The sequence below is a fragment of the Protopterus annectens genome, chromosome 2.part1 (genome assembly GCF_019279795.1).
Source record: "Protopterus annectens isolate FY-2018-M chromosome 2.part1, PAN1.0, whole genome shotgun sequence".
In the NCBI taxonomy this organism is placed as follows: Eukaryota; Metazoa; Chordata; order Ceratodontiformes; family Protopteridae; genus Protopterus; species Protopterus annectens.
The window spans coordinates 1,421,208,919-1,421,226,673 of NC_056729.1; the positions used below are offsets into that span (position 1 = coordinate 1,421,208,919).

The following is a 17,755-nucleotide window of genomic DNA, read 5'->3' on the forward strand; positions in this document are numbered from 1 at the left end:
TTCTCCATTACCTCCCTCAACAATACCATCATTAAACCTGAACCTTTTACCAAATTACTTAGTGTCATTATCGATGATTAACTAAAATTCGATATACTGTAGATATCCATCAATGTATAAAAGAAAACACCAGAAACTTGGTCTCCTCTACCATAATCAAAAATTTCTTACAACATCCACTAAACCCTCCCTAGCCCTGTCTCTCCTTTTACCCTGTCTTCTGTATGCGGCTTCTGTCCTTACTAACCTCCAATCATCACTTCTTTCCAAATTTGAGCAAACTTATAATAAAATAGCCAAATTTGCCTCCAATCTCAGCTATAAATCCCACCACTGCCTCGCTCTCAAGTCACTACAATAACCTGAATTCTCTAATCAACTACTTCTTCCTCAGTTACATATTACACATTCTGTCCTGTATAACCCCACTTCCTGCCCCTCCATCTCAAATCTAGTGTCTCACTATAACCCCCACCATCAGCTTCGTACAACTGATAAACAGCTTTTAGACATCTATAAACCTTCTAAAAATATTGGAAAGTCCCTTTACAAATACTCTGTAGTTCATACTTGGAACTCTCTTCCTCTCAATATAAGAAATATCCCCCATAAGTACCAGTTCAAACTAGAACTAAAACACTATCTGCAAAAGACATTGTCCTGTCTATGTCAAGCTCTGACATAATATCTGATATTTTTGCATCCTACTTTATCTCTACCCAAGGCACTAATACAATGTATCTATGATTATTCACTGAAAGGGCATTTTGCTTATGGTATTCTGTTGTAATTTCTACTGTTTACTGCTGTAACAAACTCTTAGCTTTACATAATAGTGGAGTCATCTTTGTATTTGTTGTTGTAAACTGATCTAGTGTATGATTTTGCGTTGTTTTTGATAATTACAAATAAGTATGTAGCTTTTCTTCTTGGGTATCCACTGAAAATGGGCCCCTGGCTCAGTTGGACCAACCTGGTTAACAAATGTCAATAAATAAATAAAATACATAAATAGACTTCTATAATTGGACATCGCAGTGGTGCAGCAGTTAGCATTGTTGCCTCACAGCAAAAGGTTCTCTGGCTCGATTCTTGGCTGGAGTGCCTTCTGTGTGGAGTCTGCATGTCCTCCCTGCATTTGTGTGGGTTTCCTCTGGGTGCTCCAGTTTCCTCCCATGTTACAAAGACATGCATCTGGAGCATTTCTCCCCGGGCCTCCACTGAAAATTGGCTTGTTCCAATTCGGACTTTGCCAGTAAACAAATGTTAAATAAAATAAAATAAATTAATAAATATTCCCACATCTGTGGTATTCTTTGCCCTGCAGTGGTAACACTGTAACACTGTCCTACTACATGTATCTTGGACTGTTTCTCTCACTTATAATTTGTTGAAAACTCAAGCTAAAACTTATTTTATTCTGGATACCTTTAAAAATGTTTCACTTTTCAACAATGGAAAGAAAATATTAAACTGAAAAACAAGTTCTGTTCCCCATTTTCAAGTATACACTCCAAATTCTAATCATAGACTTCATAGAAAATACAAAGAAAAAAATCTAGATACTGAAGCTAAAATTAGCAAGTTCATTAGTGCAGCACCAAAGAAGAAGCAGTGCGACCTAACTCTGTAAAGACTAAGTGGACTCTCCGTAACCGAATGTACCACATTGCTTATAATAGCAATTTGATATTTGAGTCATTATTCCTGCAAGACTTCTCTTCTTAGCCCATTATCTGGCATTAAGAGCACTGAAGAGATTACTATACTGCTTAAGAACCATTGAATACTCCTGAATTAATCCATCCCATTTCCTCTGTGGTGACAATAAATCCACTCCTATACACAAATCCATATTACTGAACTCTTTTCCTACTAATACAAAATCTGGCTAACTCTTTGAAGTTTCTAGACTATGCCAAAACTAGACAAAACAAAAAAAAGAAAGAAATTCAAGTGTCCTGAACTGACAAATATCACTTAGTGTTTAGAAGTCAGTGACCCTACAAGTGGGTACATCTGTCTTTTGCTAGCTTATGCTGTGTTGGAGACTGCTATCTTGATTTTCATTTGACACTGCTTTTCTGGTCTTTTGGTCCCACTACAGAAGCTGATATAAGATCTAAACACAAATAGAATCTCTTTACATTGTGTGGTTTTCCACTACTTGTACTATATGTCAAAATATGTGACATTTCTGAACTAATGATGTTCCGATGGAATTTTTTTAACCGCAATGAAAATAGACCCACAGGGTCCAAAACAGCTACCTGAAAAATATGCATAAATAAGTATCTGCTTTATATGAAAAGCAGGCACAGAGGGAATATTAAGTACAATTATCTACTTCTACTCAGGTATATTTAGTTTCAAGCCATCAATATTCTAAGCAGAGCAACACTTCTGGTGTTGAACTCCCTAAATCTTTGGTAATTATTATTTCTATTTAATAATCAGGTAGGTAGACTTGTCCAAAGACCCTTTTCAGTTACAACCTGGACTCTGTAGTACAATTATGTAATATAACTATATACAAGAACATTTAGTTCATATATATATATATATATATATATATATATATATATATATGGGTTTATGTTGCTTGATCGAAATCTCACAGTCTCGATCAAGCAAAACTGAAACCCATTAAAGCGAAAGTGCACTAGATCGAAAGTGCAATTTCGCAAAAGCCGGTTCACCGAACCAGAAAAAAACAAAACAAAACTACTTTAAACAGTATTTTGCAGGGGGGCAAGCCCACCTGCACCCCCATGTGAGGGGCCCCCCTACTTAAATATACTAACTCTGAGATCGCACTGCAGTGGGGAAAAGGATATATGTCATTATCCCCACTGTAATGCGCTTCATAGAAGCGGCTTTTTCAAAAGTGCACTTTCGATTTAGTGCACTGTTGCTTAAATGGGTTTGATCTTCTGGTTGTCGAAAGTGAGTTTTTGACAATCAGAAGTAGACCCACACCCACACACACATATATATATATATATATATATGTATATATATATATATATATATATATATATATATATATATATATATATATGTATATGTGTATATATATATATATATATATATATATATAGATAGATATATATGTATATATATATATATATATATATATATATATATATATATATATATATATATATATGTATGTATGTATATATATATATATATATATATATATATATATATATATATGTATACACACACACATACATACATACAAAGGGAGTAGTTTATATACATTTAAGTAGTTTACATATATAATTAAAGAAAGAAAAACAAAACATACAATTCACTCATGGAGCAATTATAGGAAATTTGAGGTAGTTGCATCAAAACCAGTATCACATCAATATGTATGTTTTGGACACAAATCTCACACATGTGCACACACACACACACACACACACACACACACACACACACACACACATTTCCAAAACAAAAGAAGTCTAATCTGGAATCTGACACTTTAAACCTTAACTACAGAAAATTAGATATCTTATCCTAATTACAGTTAAAACTGAACTGACGCACCACATACATTTGTATAATTATATAATATTTCTAGCATACCTCAGCAGAGGATTAATCCAAGTTTCCTTCACATAAGCAGCTTCATAAATTAAGCTCCATTCATCCAGGATCCACGTACTTAAGTGCATGACATTAAAAAAGAACCTAAGAAACTGAACAAAAAGGTAATCCTCAGGGTTATCAAACTATTACTTGTCAAAGTCTTACAATAGGAAGTCACATCTATTATATGCTTATTTCTTTTTTAAAATCACACAAACTCAGTCCGTATAATAGTAAAGACTACTAATACCATACCTTTTGTTTGTTTCAGTTCATATATGCTTTTTCCTTAACATGTTTTCATGAATTCATCAGATATTGATAAACAGCAACAATAAAATAATACCAGTGCAACACTTGATCTGTTATTATGATTTATATTCTCGGCTTTTAAGGACTTTGGTAGCACCTGCTAGACATTGTTACACTGCATCTTAAGTTTCGAACTCTTCCAGCTATACCACATCCACATATAGAAATCCTTTTGTTTTCTACAGACATGGCAGAGGGGGCATTTAATATGAGTGGCCGTGTTTCAACATAACTATATTAGAAAATGTAATACAAATGCTTATAAGTTTAGAACAAAAATCACAATAGCTTGAAAAGGCTTTTGTCATTTGTGCCACACGGTGAACTTGGGGCTTCTTAAGTAACTAAAGGTGTCTATAAGTGGTGCAGTTTTCATTCTCAACTGGTTGTAGCTTTTTTTTCAGAGCAGTCTCTGTACATACAACCACTAAATAAATTCTATATTCACTTAAATGAAAAAATAAAAACTGAAGTTTTTTTGTTTTGTTTTCTGCCTAGAAATGTAATGACCATGGGCTTTGTTGTATCAAGAAAAGGTAGGAAGGCCTCCATGGCGGGGAAGGAGGCATGGGGGTGCTATGACAACTGAATTGCTTTTTTGACTTTCTGTCACTTGTATTACTTACTCATGGAAGTTTTTGCTTCATTTTTTTGTAATAAAATGCACGCATGTAATACAGATTAATATAAGATTACAAAATGTATTCTTATCAATTTTATTCAATCTGCATACCACCAGTAGGAAAAGCCTCAAAAGTTATTGGAGTGTTACTTAACATAAAATGCTACAGACAGGCAATATTTAATGTAGTGAGTTGACTCAGTAGCTTGCACACTCACTGCTAATATTAGTATATCACTTACTAAACAGTTCTCTCCACACACCAAACATAAATACAAGAAATAGAGTATGCCATAAGGTAGAATCTTTATTTCTCAGTAGGGATGGTATAATGTTTACAGTATTTACCTCACAAACACAAGATACAGGTTTTGATTCTCACCTTTGAAAAGGGAAACTGGCTAAGCTTAAAATGACCCACAAGGAGAGCTGACTTGTTATTTGTTAGTGCTAGTCTGACTTGCTGTTCTCTGCCTGACTATTGATGATCTCTGTCTGCATTTGATTTTAGATTGAAGTTGTTAATTTAAGGTTTCTTTTTCTTATACTTCATTTTGTTTTTCTCTGTTGGCTAGGGTCAGTTAGAAAATAATTATTTTGCAGACAGTGAATAACATCCAGCTAATTAGTGGGGAAGCTGAGGAATAGCAAGTCTATCTGATGAAGCAACATTTTGTTGTGAAAGCGCTCATCTTTATTTGTTTGCTTTAATAAAGTATTTCCGACAGACACTGTTTTTCTTGTTTTTATCACAGCTGAGGAATAGCATTCCTCATTTAATTACAAATATTTAGTGACATCTTTATTTAGTGTAGTACTTGTTTGACTTGCTGTTCTCTACCTGTCTATTGCTGATCTCTGTCTGGTGGCTTTTGAGTTGCCTGCCATTACTATAAATCTGATTTTGGAAACTCCTCCAAGTCCAATCTGTTCAGCTCATCACTCTACTGAGCACTGGCAGATTAGCTGGGAAAGCCCTCCGCTTTGTCTCTTAAACTTGAAGTATCTTTTGGTTCTCACAGTCCTACTTACTAGAAAAACATATTATTCAGCTGCTTTTACTACCTTTGTGCTTCTTCCTACTTTTTTTTTTTTTTTGCTTTTTGCTATGTGCTCTTAAAGTGTTCAGTTGCATTTAATCTGCTGCATTTATTATTGCTTGTTAGTAGCCTGATTACATTTTAACTATTATTCTAAGCCTTTTAGTTTTGAATTCAGCATTTGGGCTCTGGGCCAGTTATTTTACATTAAGAAGGTTTGTGGTCTGCACTCGTGTGGAAGAAGAGGGTAGCCTCCACCCTTCTGAGCTGGGAATTGCTGGTGAAGACTTATTGTGCCTGTTATTGTAAGTGTCTTTGTTATGATTTAAGCATTTGGGCTCCAAACCAATTATTTTACATTAGGACGTTTTATGGTCTACACTATTGTGGCAGGAGAGGATAGCCTACACTCTTGTGAGCTGCAATTTGCTGGTGAAGGCTCATTGTGCCTGTTATTCTAAGTGCCTTTGCTCTGATTTAAGCACTTGGGCTCCATACAAGTTATTTTACATTAGGAAAGTTTGTGGTCTCTACTGTTATGGCATGAGAAGATAACCTACATCTTTCTGAGTTGGGAATAGCTGGTTGAAAGCTTATTGTGTCAGTTATTCTAAAAGTGTCTTCCTTCTGGTTTAAACACATGGGCTCCAAACCACTTATTTTACATTAAAAATGTTTGTTGTCTATACTCTTGTGGAAGGAGGGGGTAGTGTCCACCCTTCTGAACTGGGAATTGCTGGTGAAGGCTTATAGTGCCTGTTATTCTAAGTGTCTTTGTTTTGATTTAAGCACTTGGGCTCCAAAGCAGTTCTTTTACATTAAGGTGGTATCCTTTAAGCCCACTGTGCCAGTGGATACCACATCCCACAATGCCGAATCCTTCACAAATGCTTTCTATGGACATCTCCAAGAATGCATGGATCATGCAATCCCAAACAAATCCAAGTCCCTCTGCACCAAATGTAAGCATCCTGTCTGGTGGACCTCAGCCATAAACAAATTGTATAACAAAAGAAGGAAGCTACTGCACGTCAGAGCGAAATCCCATGAAGGGAAGACATCTCTGATCAACATTAGCAGAAAACTACATTCTCTCATAAAACATCCAAGGCAAACTTTGAGAGAAAAATCGCTAAGGACACTAAAGATAACCACAAAGCCTTCTTCAGCTATGTTAGAAACCTGGGCGGAAATCCTCAGATATGCTCAGAGCTGGTTCACAACAACAAAAAATACACTGAACCCACAGATATTGCTAACATTCTGGCTGACAGGTTCAGTGCAAATTTCTCGCCTCCTTCCCCCCAAAAGAAGAAATACTTATCCCAGCTGAATGTAATCTCCTGTCATCTCAGATGTCCAAGTGAGAACCGCCCTAAACAAAGCAAAAAACACAGCATCAATGGGACCTGACGGTATCCCAGGGTGCGTGTTACGTGAACTCCAAGAGGAGCTAAACCCACACATAAAAATGCTATTTAACCTTAGCCTTACTTCGGGATATGTACCTGAACACTGGTGTACAGCAACAGTGGTCCCACTCCACAAGGGGGTGCCTCTACAGACCCTGGAAACTACCGCCCCATAAGCTTAACTAGCCTGGTCTGCAAAGCTATGGAAAGAATCATTATGGAACTCATAAACAGAGACATAGGGAACCTACAGACACTTGACCCAACCCAGTTCGGCTTTGTAAAGGGCAGATCCTGCCTTTTAAACCTGGTTGACTTTTTCAAAACAGTCACTAGAGCCATTGATGAGGGCAAAGCAGTCCATACAGCATACCTGGACTTGGCTAAGGCCTTGACACAATACCCCACTCAGGCATCATAGATAAGCTAAACAGCTTAAAAGTAAACCCTTATGTCACTAGATGGGTTGCAAACTGGCTAAAGGACAGAACCCATAAAGTTAAAATCGCTGGAGCAATGTCAGACTCAAAGCCAGTCACAAGTGGTGTCCCACAGGGATCTGTCCTGGGACCCCTCTTGTTCGGCATTTATTTCTCAGATGTTAAAGCAAACATGGGAGGGCTGTGGCTGACAAAGTTCGCAGATGACTGCAAACTAGGCGCCATAGTCGATACACCAGCAGACACACACATCCTAAAAAAAGGCCTCACTGAAACGGACAACTGGTGTCGTAGTCACGGCCTTAAACTAAATGCCAAAAAATGTATAGTCATCCCTTTTGGAAAAAACAAAGTACCCACAAATTATCACATAGACAGCAACCCACTGAGTACGGAAAAAATAATCAGAGACCTAGGGACCCAAGTAGACAGCGACCTCTCATTTGACACCCACGTTGCCAAAGTGGTTAGAAAAACATTCTACCTTGCACACCTCATCATGAAGGGATTCACATCCAGATCCAAGGATGTCATTGTTCCCCTATATTCCTCCCTCATCAGACCCATGATTGAGTACAATGCCCCATTTGGTATGTACCTCACCCGGCACTTGCAACAGCTGGAGAGACCACAAAAGTATCTCACCAAAAGGATCAAGGGTCTCAAACATATGTCTTATTCTGCCAGACTAAAGAAACTTCAGCTCTATTCAGTAGCATACCGCCTGCTCAGAGGTGATCTCTGCCTGACGTACAAGGCCATGTCCAATCAGGATCTGATGGACATGCTCCACCTCAAAAAATCCAAATCCATCAGGACCACAAGAGCTAAAGACTTAAACCTCGGCACAAGTATGAATAGGACATGCTGGAGGGATAGATTCATAACCCAGAGGCTTCCCATGCTTTGGAACAGGATCCCAGTTCGTATTAGGCAAAGCCTCTCACTGACTCTCTTCAAGAGAAATCTTGATGAGTGGATGGGAGATCGTAAGTTTACCACACGAGTGCAGACCACATCTGTGTCACTGCTAGACAGGGGCACAGTAAACTAATTCTATTATATAAAGGGACCTTCATTGTGTCACTACTAGACAGAGGCACAGTATTCTAGATTTATTCTGTACATTTTTGTACCATTTCATGGGGTGGCAAAAGCCACATCACTATGGCTAGGCTTACAAATGTCCCAGGGCAGATAGCCTAGTACTATACTATGAAACTATGAAACTATGAAAGGTTTGTGGTCTACACTCTTGTGGGAGGAGAGGGTAGCCTCCACTCTTCTGAACTGGGAATTGCAGGTGAAGGCTTATTATGTATGTGATTCTAAGTGTCTTTATTCTGGTTTAAGCACTTGGGCTCCAAACCAGTTATTTTACATTAGGAAAGATTATGGTCTACACTCTTGTGGCATTATTGTCTAGACAGATTTTTTTTAACTATTAGAGCATCTAGTTTGCATAGCTGAGTGTTGTTCATCAAGTTCCTTGTCTTATTGACCTATTCAGTATTTAAATTTCTCTCACTCCTTTATAGATTAGTAGCCATGGATATGTACTACCTGATTCTCTCATTCTCTGTGGCCAGTCTGGTTGAGATGGGTATTCTGAGGCATTGTAGCAATTGCCTCATGTACATTGGCAACCTACTTATCCTTAATAAAACTGATAAACTATGTGAGAGGTGTAAATATACTTTAACCCTGGAGGCAACACTCTTTCATACAAGCAAAATGAGTACTACAGAGGTTGTCAGCAACACTTACACTACGCTTACTGCACAGGGTAAAGACCTTACACATAAAACTACTTATGCTGAACACTTACAGGTAACCTTTCTAAAACACTAACAACTCCTGCACAGTACAATCAAAGAAAGGGTCCCCACCCAACAAATATACACTATGTTAAAACACCACCCACAGCTACACATAGCAACACTGTATCCAGTGCCTCTACTGCTAAGCCCTTACAAAAAAACAGCACACAGCCAAATTTCCTGGTCATTGGTGATGCTATAATAAGGCACACCAATGTCCCCCTCATCAGGCTGATTAAGGAATCATGGTTAGCTGCCTTTCTGGTGCTAGGATCCATCAAGACACATAGGCACTCATGTCACTGAACCACAGGTACCATTATGACTCTGTCATAGTCAATGTGGGTGTTAATTACCTGAGATGTACCTCCTTTGACTATATGAAGTGAGACATGATAGAGCTCAGTGATTATGTGTATCAGGCAGGTATGACCGTAGCACTGAGCAGCATTCTACCTTCTCCAAGGATGATGTCATGTTACCAACAGAAAATTATTGATTTTAACAACTGGCTTTGCTTCTGGTGTTAGTCCAAGGGGGTTAAATATTTGACAGCCTGAGAGGACATGGTTGACAGTCCATGCTGCTTTGCCAGGGATGGTCTGCACCTATCCCCACTAGGCTTTCAGATACTGGCAAAGATGTTTTCCACCCCCATAGTGCCTTTTTCAAGCAATGCCAAACTGATAAACCTAGTGACTTAAATGAACCTATGAAGGAATATCTGAAGGTGGTACTCTTCAGTGCTAGAAGTCTTAACAATAAACTCCACATCCTGCAAGCCTTCCTCTCCCTGGAGAGTGCAGACATCTGTGTAGTAAGGAAGACATGGTTTAAAGCCATGGACTGTACCCCAGCAATGCATGGTTATAATGCATTTCACACCTTTAGACCAGCTACTGCACAGGAGGGAACTAAAGGTGGAGGAGTCTCAGTCTATAATAAAAACAACCTCACATCCAGACTAGTTAAAGAGTATGACATACTGGAACTCTTACATGTGCAACTCACCATAAACAGGGTGTTGTATGTTGTACCATATCCTTGCAATCTATAGGTCGCATTCCATGTCCCAGGAACCCTATGCTACCTATTTCAATGTACTAGAGTCCCTCACTTTTCAACCCAGTACGATATTCATGGGGTAACTCAACTACCTCTCTATAGACTGGGAATCCTACACCACTTCTATTTCACAAGCCCAGTGATTCTTAAACTTTGTTAATACCAGCATCCTGGAACAGTTGGTCAATTCTCCTACCAGGGGTACAAACATCCTTGACCTTGTACTCACAAACATGAGGGTCAATGTTCCTCAGCCAATGTAATGTCTTTGCTCATTGGATCTGACCACAAGGCAGTATTACTTGAAATAAAAATTAAATCCAGGGATCCAGCAAAACCAAAAACATTTAGGAAATATTCCAAGGCTAACCTTTCTCTACTAAGCAACACTTTGGCTATATTCCAGGCACCCCCAAACTCAGTAAACACCATAACATATGCTGAGCTATTTGCAAATTCTCTGTACAGCCATATTGATAGCTGCATAGAGCAAATTGCGCCCACTCATATTAAGAATAAGACAAACTCAAAAGGTAAGCCGCTCTGGTGAAATCACAGTACCAATTGTTTATTATCAGATGGCACAGTGGTGCAGCGGTTAAATTGTTGCCTCACAGCAAGAGGTTCTCCGGTTTGATTCTTGGCTGGGGTGCCTTCTGTGTGGAGTCTGCATGTCCTCCCTGCGTTCATGTGGGTTTTCTCCAGGTGCTCAGGTTTCCTCCCACATTACAAAAACATACATCTGGAGCAATTCTCCCCGGGCCTCTGCTGACAATTGGTTTCATTGCAAGTCAGACTCTCCCAGTAAACAAATGTTAAATAAAATAAAATAAAAAAAATTTATACAACAAAAGAAAAAAATTTCTGGCCAAGCATAGCAGGAACAAAGCCATACATACTAAAATCGCAGCTAACAGGGTTAATTAATATTTCAAAGGCTAAATTTGAAAAAAAAAATAGATTCTCAGGCAAAGGACAATCACAAAGCTTTCTACAGCTATGTTCGATACCTCAGGGGAAATAGACAACAATGCACAGAACTTATTGAAATTGGCATCACCCACATTGAACTGGAGGCCATTGCCAACCTTTTAGTTGACAGGTTCAACTCAAATTTCTCCTCCCATTCCCCTCCTGATAGTCCAAAGGAAATACCGCATACCACAATCCTCCCAACCATTACTAGGGAATAGGTCATCAATGCACTTTCTAAGGACAGGAACATTGCATCGATGTGCCCTGGTAACATCCCGGCATGTTTAATAAAGAGCATGAAACATGACCTCTCTGGTCCACTTGAATCACTTTTCAACTGGAGCCCTCAGTCATGTTTTGTGCCCAAGAAATGGAAGATGGCTACAGTTATTCCTCTGCACAAAGGCAGTCAAACCATTGATCCAGGTAACTACAGTCCGATAAGTCTTGCCAGCCTCATATGTAAGGCCATGGAAAGAATCATCATGGACATGATAAATGAGGGCATAGATAACCTGTAAATGCTGGACCCTTTACAGTTCAACTTTGTTAAGGGAAGGTCATGCCTATTAAATCTGGTAGACTTTTTTGAGACTGTGCACACAGCTTACCTCAACCTGGTCACGGCTTTTGATACAATACCCCAATCAGACATAATAAACAAGCTCACTGATTTAGGTATAAACCCTTTCATCACCCACAGGACAGCCAACTGACTGACTGATAGGACCCAGGAGGTCAAAACAGAGGAGGTCACCTCCACCAAGGGGCCAGTCACTAGCAGAATCCCCTAGTGCTCTGTACTGAGCCCACTCCTTTTTGGAATCTATTTCTCTGAAATAAAAGCAAATGCTAATGGTTTTAGCTAACTGAGTTTGCAGAAGATTGCTAGCCGAGGGTTATCATCGACTCTCCTGCGGACAATAGCATTCTTCAAGAAGGTCTGTTTCTGACTAACAAATGGTATCAAAGCCATGGTCTTAAACTCAGTGCTAAGAAATGCATAATTGTACCCATTGGGAAGTCAACCATCCTGACTAATTACCATTCTGATAACACGCCCCTAAGAGTTGATCCAGTGGTCAGGGATCTGGGTACACACATAGACAGTAGCCTTGCCTTCAACCACCATATGGCCACAGTGGTAAGGAATAAGAAGTTATGTCTTACCATAACGTTCCATGTTAGTTGTCTTCTTCTCGCCTTCTTTCTTGCTGGATGGGTTCGGAGCCAATCCTCGGCTCCGACTCGGCCTATACTATAGCTCGAGAGCTATTTTTACTGGCTCGAGGCAGCCCTATATCCCACAATACCATGCGCTAACTCCCCAGATCTCGTTTGGAAGCTAAGGCATAGTATAAACAACAATCTTATAATAAAAATATTATAACCCTCTTTATTAGAAGATTACCTGATAGTAACACTAAGGATACCAGGAAAAGACACACCATATTGTATCTCCAAAAAGGAAGGACTCAATCTCGAGTCTGTCCAGGCTAGGGGGCAGGAGGGAGGGACGCAAGAAAGAAGGCGAGAGGAAGACAACTAACATGGACCGTTATGGTAAGACATAACTTCTTAATGTTAAGTTGTCATTCTCGCCTTCATTCTTGCTGGATGGGACAGCGTCCCTAGCATCTTAGTCCTGGGTGGCTCAATGAAACAGACTCCTGAGTACAGTGGAACCAAAATCAGCTCTATTTCTGGAGGCTAAGTCAAGCTTGTAATGAGCAATAAAAGTATGTTTGGAAGCCCATGTAGCCGCTGCACAAATGGCATCTAGTGGTAACCTTGCTTGAAACGCCGTTGAAGTAGATAGAGCCCTGGTTGAATGAGCCTTAGGCCTAGAGGGAAGTTGCCTGTGCCTCAACTCATAGACCAAGGTAATAATAGATGTCAGCCATCTGGAAAGGGTAACTTTCGAAACCGGAAGCCCTTTCTTACCTGCATAAGAGAGAAAGAGCTGATCTGATTTTCTGAAATGTTTTGTCCTGTCTAGGTAATACCGTAATTGGCGATGAACATCTAATGAATGTAATTTTTGTTCAGCTCTGTTGGTATAGTCTGGGAAAAAGACAGGTAAGTCAATAGAATGATTTAAATTTGCTTCGATAGCACTTTTGGAAGGAAGGAAGGGTTTGTTCTGAGAGTTACCCTGTCTTTATGAAAAACCAAATAAGGAGGACGGACAGACAAGGCTTGGAGTTCCGAGACCCTTCTGCCAGATGTTATAGCTACTAAAAACAGCGTTTTCCAAGAAAGTAGTTTGAGGGAACAAGAAGCTGCAGGTTCAAAAGGGGGCAGAATTAGTGAGGTTAGAACTAAATTCAAGTCCCATTGTGGAGGTGGATCTTTTACTGGAGGTCTGAGCAAAAAGATGCCCTTGAGAAAAGCTTTACAGAGTTTGTGGGACATAATATTTGCTTCTGAGAGTCCAACATGAAAATTAGCAATGGCCGCTAACTGTACTCTGATAGTGGCCGATGATGATCCAGAATGAAAAAGTTCCGCCAGAAAGTCCAGAACCTCATGAATGGGTGCATGAAAAGGATCTAAGGACCTATTTTGTGCCCATAATGAAAAACGCTTCCATTTACTAGCATAAGTCTTCCTAGTATTGGACTTATGGGAGGCCAGAATGATATCACGAACAGGAGGAGAGATGAGGGGAAGCCTGGCTATGGCTGGAAGTGGAGCAACCAAGCTGTGAGGTTGATGGAATGTAGAGACTGATGCAGCTTGCCCGTGAGGTGGGTCAATAGATCCGGAAGGGGTTCCAGATGCCAAGGCTGTTCCAGTAGGTATTTGTGCAGGAATGGGAACCAAACTTGTCGAAGCCAAAACGGGGCAATGAGGATCATTTTGGATCTCAATGCGATTGCTTTCTGAATTAATTGCGGGATCAACGGAAAAGGAGGAAAAGCATAGAGAAGACCCCGGGGCCAAAAGTGAACAAAAGCGTCTCTGAGGGGTTGGCCTGGCAGAGGAAAAAGTGTGAGGAAGTCGAGGCACTTGCTGTTTTGGGGAGTTGTGAAAAGGTCGCAGCAAGGCTGGCCCCACTTCCGAAAGATTCCGTCTGCTACCGCTTGATTTAGAGACCACTCATGAGGCATGAGGATAGTTCTGCTCAATCTGTCTGCTATGACGTTGGACTTCCCGGGGATGTGCATTGCTATCAGAAACCGTTGAGATGAAATCGTCCATTGCCAAAGTCTGAGTGCTTCTTGACAGAGGGGATAGGACTTTGTTCCGCCCTGCTTATTTATGTACCACACCACAGACATATTGTCCATCTGAATTGCTATAGTCCCCGTGGGAAGAGAGCTCTGAAGGGCTTGCAACGTCAAAAGCACCACCCTCATCTCCAGGACATTTATGTGCAGGTGGCATTCTGACTGTTGCCAAGTACCCTGGACCGTCCTGCCCTGATAATGCCCCCCCCACCCGATCATGGAGGCATCCATTGTGACAGTGGCAACTGGAAGGGGGAGAACAAAGGGTCTGCCCTGAAAAAGCTGAGGGGAAACCATCCAGCAGGAGAGATGTTTCTTGCAAGATGGGGTTATCCAAATGTTGTGGGTCATTGGTAGCTGTTGAAAAGACCACTGAGAAAAGAGCATCCACTGAAGGAGCCTCATGTGGAAGCAGGCTAATGGAAGTAGAAGAATCACCGCCGCCATGAGGCCCAACACTTTCAATACTCGGTTGACCTGGACTTTGTTGGGCTGAAACAGGGTCTGAACATTCCGCCTTATGTCTGCCACTCTCTGGGGTGGTAGTGTTGCAGACATTTCTGTGGTGTTTAATACGGTGCCTATAAAGTTTATACATTAACAAGGCAACAAGGAGGACTTTGCAAAATTTATAGAAATACCCAGACTGTTGCAAAGCTGAACAGTGTAATCCCTGGCCATTATGAGATCCTGTTTGGTGGTAGCGGAAATGAGCCAGTCATCTAAGTATGGAAACACCTGGAATCCTTTCTGTCTCAGGTGAGCCGTGACCACTGCCAAACATTTGGTGAACACCCGGGGGGCTGTGGTGAGACCAAAGGGCAGGGCTCTGAATTGAAAATGACTGACTCCCAGCCAGAAGCGGAGAAACCTCCTGGAGCGTCTGTGTATCTTTATGTGGTAGTACGTGTCCTGGAGGTCTAATGAGCACATCCAGTTGTCTCTGCCCAAAAAGGGTAGAATGGACTGCAGTGTTACCATCTGAAATTTTGTCTTTAGCACAGATTTGTTTAACCTGCTGAGATCCAAAATAGGTCTCCAGTCTCCTGTCTTTTTTGGTACCAAAAAGAACCTGGAGTAAATTCTAGACCGTAGCTGATCTGCTGGGACTGCCTGGATGACTCTTTTTGCTAATAGCTTTTCTATTTCTAGCTGAGCCTGACCCCTTTGTGTGGGTGGTACATCTGGTAGGGGTTTTGGCGGTTGTACTGGGGGGGGATGGTAAAGGGGACTTTGTAACCCTCGGATATGATCTTCTGTACCCATGTGTCTTGGGAGAGGGATTGCCAGGCTTCCGGGTACAGAGATAATCTTCCCCCGACTGCCTCCGAAGGCGGACAGTCGGGCAGCTTCTCAGGGATGCTGAAAGGGTTGATCAGGAAAAGATTCCCTAGAACCCTGGTTCTGAGGACCCCCTCTGCCCCTGGGGTGGTGTCTGTTGTTATTTCCCCCTCTGCCTCTAGGGGGAAAATCACCACGTGCGGCAGGTGCGACTCCCTGGGGTTTGCGGAACCACATCTTTCCCCCCTTCTGTCCCTTAGGATAAGGTCTAGAAGGCGTGGAAAAACAGACCCACGGCAGAGAGAGTTTTACCATCTTGCTCGCATCTGGTGAGGGTATTCTTCACCTGAGGTCCGGACAATTCCGAACCATCAAAGGGGGTGTTAGTGAAGGACGCCTTGAAGGGATCGGCAAAGTTACAGAGCCACATCCAAGCGTGACGTCTTAACGCAACACCTGTACCAGCGGCCCTACTCGTTCCATCGGCTGCATAAGAAATTAGCCGCATGGAGGAGTTAACAATAGAGTTCAGGGTAGCCAGCTGAGAGTTTATTTTGTCCTTAAACCCCGCAGCTGAAGGATCCTGTAGCGTTTCACCCAGCTCTTTGAGCAAGTCTCTTTGAAGGCGGGTGAAATGACATAAATAGTTCAGCGATCGCATAGAAAAGGTCACTGAAGCAAAGGTCCGCTTGCCATACCTGTCCATGGTCCTGGACTCCTTGTTAGGAGGATGAACAGATACAGAAGGATCAGCCAATTCCTTCTTAGTGGCTGCTGCTACCACCATAGCATCAACTGAAACACCTTTGGTGAGAAAGGCTTTATCATCTGGTGCAGAAATAAATTTAGAAGGCCTCCTAGGGGTAGGTTCCATTGAATCAGGAGCTGCCCACGCCTTTCTAGCCACTACCTCCATTAGTGGGTCAAAAGGGGGAGACACCCAGGAGGTGGAAGGGTGAGATCCAAAAGCGTCAAGATAAACTGACTCGTCCTCGGAAGGTTTGAGAGTGGACCAATTTCCCCTCTGTCTTAGGATTTCCAGGATGTCTGAAAAGGAGACATCCTCAGAGGGGGATCTGGGGGAACCTTCCAACTCATCCAAGTCGGTGTCCGACGTGACAGACTCGGGGGAGTCTATGTGCTTCCTCTTGCACTTTCTTTTCCTAGGGGGTTCCCCTGAAACTTCAGGGGAGCCCTCGGAAGAGGAGGAGACACCCAAAGTGGGTACCCCACGCTGTGGATCTCTGCTGACAGGTGCAAGAGAATGGCCAGAGACCATAACAGGCACTATGGAGGGAGGAGCCGCAGAACTTAACCTTGGAGTGGACACTGGGTCCAGCACACTCCTCATCACCTCGAAGGCTCCCCTATCAGACACCAAAGGTAGCACCGGCTCCGAAGAGACTGGAACCACCCCTGAAGCTGACAGAGAAGGCTCCGAGAATGATGTCGGGGCTGAACTAACCAGAGCTGAAGCTCCGAGAGGGAGAGCGGGGTCGGACAAGGGTCCGATGCCACTCGCCCCCTCGGAGCCGACAATGAAGTCTCTGCGCCCGGACCTCTCCACGGACGGAACCAATGAAGAGGTCGGAGCCGACGACACCGGAGCCGAAGGAGGAAGTATTGGCTCCGACGTAGGCAAGGTCACGGTTCCGAGAAACTCTGGCTCCGAGCTCGAGTGATGAGTCGGAGGAGGAATAGATAATTGTATCAAAGGAGCTGCAGTCTGGTGAGATGGGCTCTGGAGCATTTGGGCCAGTGCCTGAGATTTTATGAGTCTACTGACCACCCTCTCGATGTCATGGTCAGAAAGCCTAGATGACCTCGATGAATGAGTCCTATGACTCCGCTCCGACAAGAGAGGGGATCTCGGAGCCGATCTAATGGACTCTAGGGAGGGGGACCTAGAGCGCTTGCGCACTGGGGTCGGCTCCGATGATGGTTTCAGAGCG

The 17,755-nt window shown here is 41.9% G+C and overlaps 1 protein-coding gene across 1 annotated transcript in view; it reads right to left on the reverse strand.

Annotated features, from left to right (window-relative positions):
• CFAP99 (cilia and flagella associated protein 99) overlaps positions 1-17,755 on the reverse strand; it is a 1,556,346-nt gene that overhangs the window by 1,164,326 nt on the left and 374,265 nt on the right. Inside the window, exon 5 of the mRNA XM_044062893.1 lies at positions 3,601-3,713. Within this exon, the coding sequence (XP_043918828.1) occupies positions 3,601-3,713 (113 nt within the window). The remainder of the gene's footprint in view (positions 1-3,600; positions 3,714-17,755) is intronic.